The sequence below is a fragment of the Penaeus chinensis genome, chromosome 8, assembly GCF_019202785.1.
Source record: "Penaeus chinensis breed Huanghai No. 1 chromosome 8, ASM1920278v2, whole genome shotgun sequence".
Classification (NCBI taxonomy): Eukaryota; Metazoa; Arthropoda; class Malacostraca; order Decapoda; family Penaeidae; genus Penaeus; species Penaeus chinensis.
Window position 1 is genome coordinate 1,181,529 of NC_061826.1, and position 10,000 is coordinate 1,191,528.

General features: G+C 49.6%; 1 protein-coding gene across 5 annotated transcripts in view; it reads left to right on the forward strand.

Annotated features, from left to right (window-relative positions):
* LOC125028167 (single-stranded DNA-binding protein 3-like) overlaps nt 1-10,000 on the forward strand; it is a 159,283-nt gene that overhangs the window by 52,665 nt on the left and 96,618 nt on the right. For all 5 annotated transcript variants that reach the window (XM_047617548.1, XM_047617547.1, XM_047617549.1 and 2 more), the window contains exon 5: nt 3,483-3,524. In XM_047617548.1, coding sequence (XP_047473504.1) covers nt 3,483-3,524 — 42 coding nt within the window. The remainder of the gene's footprint in view (nt 1-3,482; nt 3,525-10,000) is intronic.

Here is a 10,000-nt window from a genome sequence, read left to right on the forward strand (position 1 = left end):
GAGAGAGAAGAGGAGGAGAGAGAGAGATAGAGTAGAGAGAGAGAGGATAGAGAGAGAGGGAGATAAGAGAGAGAGAGATTTTAGAGAGAGAGAGATAGAGAGAGAGAGGATAGAGATGAGAGAGATACTAGGGAGTGGAGAGAGAGAAGAGAGAGAGAGAGGGAGAGATAGCGAAGAGAGAGAGAGAGTAGGGAGAGGAGAGGAGCGGAGAGGGTAGAGGAGATGACGAGATGGAAGGGTGCGAGTAGAGAGAGATGAGAGAGAGAGAGAGAGGTGAGATTGAGATTGAGAGAGATTGAGATTGCGAGAGATTTGAGAATGCGTTGGATAGAATGAGGAGAGGAGAGAGAGAGAGGAGGCTTTGGAGAGAGAGATGAGAGAGTGAGCGAGAGAGAGAGGAATGAGAGAGCGATGAGAGATTGAGAGCTGAGAGAGAGAGGAGATTAGAGAAAAGAAGAGATTGAGAAGGGAGAGAGGAGGACGGAGGAGAGAGGAGGCGAGTAGAGAAGGAGGAGAGAGATAGAGAGAGCGAGATAGTGAGAAGGAGCGATGAGAGGAGAGAGCGGAGGAAGATTGAGATGAGAGAGAGGAGAGAGAGATTGGACGAGGGAGAGAGAGATTGAGGAAGAGAGAGAGATGAGAGAAGACGAGACACTGGAAGAGAGACTGAGAGAGAGGAACTGAGGAGATGTTGTTGGAGTCGCTTGGAGAGAGAGAGGAGAGAGTGGAGAGGCGAGGAGGAGAGAATGAGAGAGAGAGGGGGGAGAGAGAGAGGGAGGAGAGAGAGAGAGAATCGAGAGAGGGGGATGGAGAGGGAGAGAAGAGATGAGAGACGGAGAGCGCGAGACGAGAGAGAGGATGAATAGAGAGGAGAGAGTCAGAGTAGTGATGAGAGGGAGACGAGAGGCACGAGAGATACGAGAGGAGAGAGAGAGAGAATATGAGAGTGGGGGGGGGGGAGGAGCGCGAGATTGAGATGATGAGAGAGATTGAGAGATGGAGAGAGATAGGAAGAGAGTGAGAGATAGAGAGAGAGTGGAGAGAAGAGAGAGAGCGAGCGAGAGAGGAGCATTGTGAGAGAGAGATGAGGAAGAGAGATTGAGAGAGAGAGGAGAGATGAGAGAGAGCGGATTGGAGAGAAGATTGAGAGAGAGAGAGAGAGATTGAGAGAGAGAGTGAGGGAGGAGAGAGACTGAGCGGAGGAGTTGAGTGAGAGTGAGGTGAGAGAGAGAGTTAGAGAGTATAATAGAGTTAGAGTTAGAGAGAGAGAGGTCCCAAGGCGTCGGCGACCGTGTCCATATCGCCGACACGGGATGCCATTTTCTATTTGAATATGCAAAGTGCAGTAATTTTTTTTTTTTTTTTTTTTTTTTTTTTTTTTTTTTTTAATCATCAGCGATTGATTTATATATCTGTAAGTTCATGGGGACTCCTATGCGATTTATTCATATGTTTATAAGTTAGCGAGTGGAGCGATGCGATCGGATGTTTTTATTATTATTATTATTATTGATAAGTTGATAAGCACACCGATTTATTTATATATCTATTTATTTTTTAAGTTACTAATTGCTGCAGTGTGACTTCTGCATTTGCTCACCTTAGCTAACGTTTGGTTCCCAGTGGCTGTGTGCCTGGAATCGGGAACTTCAAGTGATTGATGTCGTTCAGAGAATAATTTACTCCGTGATTCTCTTCTTCTTCTGTCTTGGCCATCATCTGTTGCGTATGGGGTTGTCCTTGTCTCTCTTCTCTGCGGCCGCTAAGGTGTGACTGTGTGGTGCGGCGGGACCAGCCTCGCAGCCAGCGACGCCCCAGCGTCGGATGATGGATGCGGATGGAGGAGGATGAGGCTGCTTCGTATGCGTCAGTTAGGAGCGGAAGACGGAACTCGGCCGTTCGCGTTCCTGCGTCATCTTGCCTCACTCCGCAGCGCAGCCCCCGCGTCGTTTCCGTCTTCTTCTGTTGCTTCTTCTTGGCCTTCTGCTCTGTCTTTCTTCATCGGAATGCGTCCTTTCCTGTTCCTATTCCTCTGTCCTCTTCGCCGCTCTCCTCAGCATGTCCTCTCCTCCTCCGCCTCTCCTCTCTCTCTCCTCTCTCCCCTCCTCTCTCTCCTTCCTCCTGCCTACTCCTCTCCTCCTCCTTCCACTCTTCTTCTTCTTCTTCTTCTTCTTTTCTTCTCTTACTCTTCCTCTTCTCTTCCGCTCCTCTCCCCCTCTTCTTCTTCTTCTTCTTTTCTCTTCTTCTTTTCGTTCCTCTTCCTCTTTCTTTCCTCTTCTCTTCCTTACCTCCTCTCCTCCGTCCCTCCTCCTCCTCCTCTCCCTCTCCTCCCTCCTGCTCCTCCTCCCGCCTCTTCCTCCTCCTCTCTCTCTCTCCTCCTCCTCCTCCTCTTCCTCCTCCTCTCCTCCTCTTCCCCTCTTTCTTCTTCTTTCTTCTACTTTTCTTCTTCTCCTCACCTCTCCACCACCTCCTTCTCTCCTTCCTCCTCCTCTTCTCCCTCTCCTCCTCCTCCTCCTCTTTTCTCCTCCTCCTCTCTCCCCTTCCCCCCTCTCCTCCATCTTTTACTTTCTCCTTCCCATCCTCCTCAACCCCTCCTCCATCTTCCATATCCTTCCCCCTCCATCTCCTCCTCCTTCCCCTACTCAATCTCACCTCTCTCCTTAATTTCCACCCTCCCCTTTTCTTTCCTCCTCCTCCTCCTCTCTCCTCCCCCCTCCCTCCTCCTTCACCTCCTTCTTTATCCTTTCTACTCCTTTCTTCCCTCCCACATCCCCTCTTTCCTCCTCCTCCTTTCTCCTCCTCCTTCTCCCTTCTCCCTATCCCTCTCCCTCTTCCTCTCACTCTCCCCATCCCCATCCCCCACCATCTCCTCCTCCTCCTCCTCCTCCTCCTCCCTCTCCCTCTCCTCTCCCTCTCCCTCTCCTCCACCCCCCCCCCCCCCGTATGCCTAAAGACGCACTGTCGATTGATATTTAAAAACATTGCTCGTGGATGCCCTGAGGACAGCGCTCGCTGGCCGCGGACAGACACACACGCACAAGCACACCGCGACAGAGTAGATGGCGTTTCATATCTCTTTAATGACCCACTTAAACGGCCGCATAAAATGTTCCCTTTCGTGGGGGGTAGGGTGGGGCTAAAAGGAGGAGGGTGGGGGGGAGTTAAGGTGGGCGAGGGGAGGGGAGGGGGGGTTAAAACAGATTTCGATTCGGAGACTTAATTAATTATTATTATTATTATTATTATTATTATTATTATTATTATTATTATTATTATTATTATTATTATTATTATTATTATTTTGCCTGTTTTGCTTCTTGATCTTTACCTCCCATCCCACCCCCTACTGTTTTTTTTTTTTTTTTTTTTCTTGTTCTTTAATCTTCTCTCTTTCCATGTTGGTTGAATGTCCCCTTTTTGTCCCGATTGTTATCCTATGACGGATTGTGTTTTTTATTTCCTTCCTTTTTTCTCCTCCGCAGGGATTTGTAAATTCAGGGTACGGCGTCAACGGGATCGCTCATGTAAGTATTGCCTCGACTTTCCTGTTCGTTGGCCGCTGGTCGACCGTGCATTGGTCGACCAACATATATATATATATATATACATATATACATATATATATATATATATGTATATATGTATATGTATGTATGTATGTATGTATGTATGTGTTTATGTATGGACATGTATATACATAAATATATAGATATGTGTATATATATTATATATGTATGTATGTATATTTATATATTTATATATGTATTTTGTATATATATGCATACATACATACATCTACATATACATATACATACATACATAATATATATATATATTTAATATATATGTATTAAATATATATTATATATATCATATATATCACATATATTGCACGTGTGTACACGGCAAGTACACGCACACACAAGCACAAGCACACACATACACAAACACATACAAGCACATACAAGTGCACACGCACACAAACACACAAGTACAGATGCACAAAGCACACACAGAAGCACACAAACCAACACACCACACACACACAACACACACACCAACCACCACACCACTCACCATCACACACACCCCCACACACACAACACACACCCCCACACACACCACACACACACACACAACACACACACGCCACCCAACATGCACACACCCACACACACACCACACACCAACACAAAACCAACACACAACACCACCACAACAACACACCAGCACACACACACACCAAGCACACACACACACGCAAGCACAACACACCCCAGAACCCCAAAAACAACCCACACACAAACAGCACACACACACACCCGTGTGTATATACATATATTTACCTAACATTATTTTTAAAATAAACATATTTTACAATATACATATTTTAATAATACTAATTTCATATATACATATATTAATATATACAATATTTTTAATAAATAATTTCATACAATATAATTTAAATACTCAAAAAGGTGTAATATGTATATATTTTTAATATGGGGTTAATTATACACTACAAGACAGTGATACAAACTATGTTATTTTAAGGTTTTTAAATGTGCTTTACAACAAAATTTAGTAGATAGACATGATTTTGTTCATATTCATCGTGGTATCTTTGCTTCTTTCTTGTCTCCATCTTTTCCTTTTAAGGGTTTCATGCACCGGAGTTAGTGGGGCGTTTTGTTTTTTGTTCGCGTGGCTGGGGTTGGCAGCAGGGGGGGGGGGGCGGGGGCAACCCTTTTCCCCGGGGAATAACGCCCCATTTTTTTCGAAACCGTTTACATTTGGGATCTTTTTCTTTCTCAATGGCACTCATGATACAGCTGTATTTTACACGCACGCACAGCACAGCACACGCCCCCGCACACGACAGCACAGCACACGACACGCACCGCCACGCACCGACACGAAACGCCACGCACCGCACACGCACACGCAACCCCACACACACACCAAAACACACACCCCACACGCCGGGACCGCACAAGACAGCACCGCACACACAAAACGCGCGCACAACAACACACACACCACACACCCACACACACACACAAGACACACCACACACACCCCACACACAACACACACACACACCAACACCACAACAAAAATTTTATATTTTTTTATATATTTTTATAATATTATATTTATATATAATTTTATATATTTTTTTGTTTTGTGTGGATATATAATAAATGATAGTTAGAGGTAAGGGGCAAAAAGATTACATTATTTGTGTACAAAAAGCAGATGCTAAAAAATACACCGAGTCAAAATTAAAAGAAAAATTTGAGTATTTTAGCCAATTTCCGAAAGATCACCCAAATGTTCCCCAATCAGTCCTGTAGAAAAGGGAAAACCATCAGGGCCCCCGGGCCCTGCAAACCATCCCGAGGTCGCCAGGGAACTGTCAGACCCCGTGGCGGGGGCCCCGCGTAGGGCAGGGGCCGGGATTGTTCAGGCAGCGCCCCTTTTTTCCCCAGCGGGGGCGTCCGGGAAATTCCCCCGGGCTCAGGGGGAAAGGGGCCCGGAGGGGGCCCAGGGGCCCTCGCAGAGCCGGGAGGCGAGGGAGCAGCGCGAGGAGGGGGGGAAAAAAGGGAAAGAAACCTCGGCGTCGCGCTCTGCGGCGGCGGCGTCTCTCGGCTCTCGTGTCCCACCGGCGAGGGCGTCGAGGGGGGGGGGAATCCCCGGGCGTTTGGCGTGGAGGCGATCTAAAAGGGGGGGGAGCCCGGTTTGGGTTTGTTTTGGGAAAACCCAGAGTTCTTTGAAGAAAGGGGGGGAAAAAGGGGAGGGGGGGGGGAAAAAATGAGGGGGGGGGGGGGAAGGAAGAGGGGGGAAAGGGAAAAGAGGGGGCTAAAAAAGGGGGGTCAGCGGGGAAAAGGGGGTTTTGGAGCTGGGAAAGGGGAAGGGACCGCCCCAATTACCTCCCCTCCTTTTCCTTCCCCTTGAAACCCCCCTTCCCTGCCCACCCTTTACCACCTACCAGGACCTCACCCTAACCCACCATCTGCCGCCCACCCAACCCTCCTCATAACCCACCGTGACTTTTACCTTTTATCTCCCCCATTTTTTGGCCCCCCTGGGGGGCTTATTCGAACCCACCTTTCGCCGCCCACCGAGAGCCCATCTTCGCCTTCGCCACCCCCGAGACCTCATTCTCGCCCACCTTTCGCCGCCCACCCAAACTCCCTCTTTAACGATCAGTAAACACGGCCGCATCTAACCCACCCCCCTTTTTAAACCCACATCATCGCCTCCGTGACCTCATTCCTGCCCCCCGTGTATCGTTTTGTCGTGATCTGCCCCCACCCTTGGGCCCCACGGAAACCCCCAACCCTTTCCCCCCCCCCTGCCCCCTTATTTTTGGGTTCTTTGCTTCTTTCATTTCTGCTTTCCTCGGTCCCTGTTTCACTCGGTCGGTTTTTTTCCCGGCAGTTTTTCCCGTTTTCGGGAGGACAGTCGTTTGCACCGGGGTCTGGCCTCTGCGTGTGTCTGTTGCCCGTCTTTTTTTTACCCCTCCCCCCCTCTTTTTCTCTTCTCTCTCTCTCTCTTCTCCCCTTGGACCTTCTTTTCTCTCTCTCTTTTCTCTCTTCCCCCTCTATCTCTCTCGCCCCGCCCCCAGCCCCCCTCCTCCCCCCCCTCCCCTCCCCCTTTTCCCTCCCCCCCCCCCACCATGCTTTTGGGTTCTTCTCCCTTTTCCCTCTTTTTTTCCCCTTTCCCTTTCCCCCCTCCCCTCCCCCCCTTCCTCCTCCCTCTCCTTTCTTCATTCTGAATTTGTAAATCACTCACTCACTTCCCCCCCCCTTTCCCCTCCCCCCCTCCTCCTCACTCATTCATTCATTCTTTTCTTTTCTTTTCATTCATCTCTCCCTCACTCACTCACTCACTCACTCACTCCCACTCACTCATCATCACTAAATAAATCACTCTCTCCCCCTCACTAACTCACTCACTCCCCCAAACCCCCCCTTTGACCACCCAGCCTTTTCTTCTCTTCCTGTTCATGGGTTTCGGGGGTTTTCCGGCTTTTTTTAAAGGGTTCCCCTGCGAAATGGCGGCGCTTTAAAAAGGGAAAAATTTAAAAAAACCAATTACAAAGAGAAAAAGAGGTTACCAGATGTAGTAGCCTTTTAAAGAAGGTAAGCAGGGGGCGACGTGGTGTGCGTGTGTGCGTGTGCGTGGGGTGTGCGTGTGGTGTGGTGTGGTGTGTGTGTGTGTGTGTGTGTGTGTGTGTGTGTGTGTGTGTGTGTGTGTGTGTGTGGTGTGTGTGTGTATGTATGTGTGTGTGTGTGTGTGTGTGTGATGTGTGTGTGTGTGGTGTGTGTGTGTGTGTGTGTGTGTGTGGTGTGTGTGTGTGTGTGTGTGTGTGTGTGTGTGTGTGTGTGTGTGTGTGTGTGTGTGTGTGTAAGGGCGCTCATAACAGCCGGCCGTCCGCGTTCGGGCGAGCGGCGGCGCTGCGGACCCCTACAAGGTAACTCGGGGAGAGGGAGGTATATGCGTGTATTTATGATTTCCTGCGGCTCCGCTTGATAAATCCACGTCGATAATGGACCAGCACACGCGGCCGCTCTGTGATTCGGGATCGGACGGGCGTGAGCGAAAGGCATCGAGATGAGCACGAGATAGCGCGCGCGGGCACATAGCAGCTTGCAAGAGCTTTGTACAGGTACTTGTACTTAGCGCCGAGATGTTTGACAAGTGATTGAGTGGAGACGTGGCAACATGGCGCGACTATGGCGGGAGCGTGGCAACAGCGCGCACCTTGTTGGCCTTGCTCGGTGCGCACTTCGCATACAGATTACCTGGATGTAGATCAACCGCGCATTCGTGGCGGCTTAATTAAGCGAATATCTTAATATGGCCTACCCGTGGAAATTTTGATGGAGAGATGAGTATAAGGGTGTTAAATGGCGCTTGAAGGTGTCAGTGTCATGGTCGGGAGGCTGGAAGTCAGAAGGTGGGGAGAGCAGGGGGAGGGAAGGAGGAGGAGGAGGAGGAGGAGGAGGAGGAGGAGGAGGAGGAGGAGGAGGAGGAGGAGGAGGAGGAGGAGGAGGAGGAGGAGGAGGAGGGGGGGGGCGCGACCGGTAGAGGCCCAGGTAGGGGAGGAGGGGTGGCGGGAAGGGGACCACCTCGGAGCCGCGGTTCATACAACCTAACCTTCAACCCCAACACCATAAATTGGCGCGCAGAGTAGCAATTCACCCCCGCCACCCACCGCACCTCACCTGAAAGGCGGGAGGAGAGGGACGTCGCCTCCCCGCCACAGAGGAACATCCGTAAAAGCTCTGATGTCCAGGCATTAATACATCCCCGGCCCGCCCGTCCCACGCCCCACCCCGTCTCCCACGCCCGTCCACCCACCAGGGGTCACTGAGTTACCCCGCCCTTGGTTATTTGTTCGCCTTGCTTCGCGTTTTTCGTCCGACCCGCCATCGAAAGCCGTGATCTCTTGCTCATCACGCTGGTGCCGCGGAGGCGTTGGTCGCACCAAGCGCCCCGGGGTCGTGCTTGTTGGCTCGGTCCCCCTGGGGTCGTTGTTCATCGCGCCGTTTCCCGTGGGGCCGTTCATCGTACCGTTCTGCCTCGAGTCGTTCATGGCGTGTTCCCCCCGGGGGTCGTTGTCCATCGTACCGTTTTCCGTGAGTCGTTGTTCATCGCGCAGTTTCCCCTGGTCGTTGTCCGTTGTACCGTTTCCCCCGTCGTACCTTATCCCCTGGGGTCGTTGTTCATCTCACTGCCATCACTTCGGGGTCATTGAACAGAGAAATAAAGAAAAAAACACGTTCGGCAGTCATGATTGTTTTTTTTTTCTCGTCCATTATCCATCGGCGAAAGAACGGCATGGTTTATAATGTGTTCCCCCGTGCGATATCGACCCTAAAACTCTCTTTATCTTTCATAAAACACGTGTCTTGCATAAATAGATAGACCTTTATATTTTTTTATTTTTACTACGCCTATTACAAATTTAATTTTACAACACCCACTGCAATGTCTACACGTGCCTACACCAATGTATGTTACAGATAAATCGATCGGTTGTGTTATACAAGAAACAAAAGAAAAAAAAAAAAGTGTAGGCATGACTAGCCGAATCGTGGACACCTTTTTATAGTGGCTGTGGCTGAAAGTAGCAGCGGCAGTAGTAGTAGGAGCATCCGTAGGAGTACCTGTAGGAGTAGCAGTAGCGGTAGCATCTCCCGCTCCCGCAGTCACTCCCTCAAGCCCGAGCTCGCCGCCAGCGCCCTTCGCGAGTCCCGGTGCGTCCTCAAAGGGGGAAGCGAGGCCGAAAAGAGTCGGCTGCGTAGACTCACCCCCCCCACCCCCCTTCTCCTCCCGACACTCAACTAGGCCTAAAGACTCGCCACGCTGACGTGTTGGGTTCTAGGGTGCGAGGGAGGGAGGGGGGGGGGGCGGTATTCTGCCTACGTCTGTCGTATCAGGCGGGACGTCGGTTCATCTCACCTGCTTCTGCCTTGTCTTGGGTGCATGTATTGATTAAATAGTGTGACATGAAAATGTAGCTTTGCTATTCCCAGGGTATTATTGATGTAATGTCGTAGTCTTGTGCAAAATTCGGCCTTGCGGTTGGGAATACACGCATAAATCTTCGTAGCAAATTGTCAAAGTGTGGATTTTATACATCAGACCCGTGTGTCCATTGCCTTGGATGCTCCTTGAGAGTCAAATATATCATCTGTCAAAATATATATGTCAGACATAATTTTGTCATGCAGACTAGTAGAATAAACGATGCGAGACCAGAGAACAGGCTTAAAAACGGGGTGCATACATTATTATAATTGGCAATGCTTGGGCGTCTTCAAGATAAATAATCATGCCTTTGTAAAGCAGAACTCTATTCTAAATAGTTCTCCGAAGGTAAACAAACAGTTGAAACAGTGTAAAATAACTTCGTATCTTTTTAGAAGCGCAAGCAAGAAGATAAAGACACAATACCCTGGTTTCCAAAGTCACGCCCACCGCG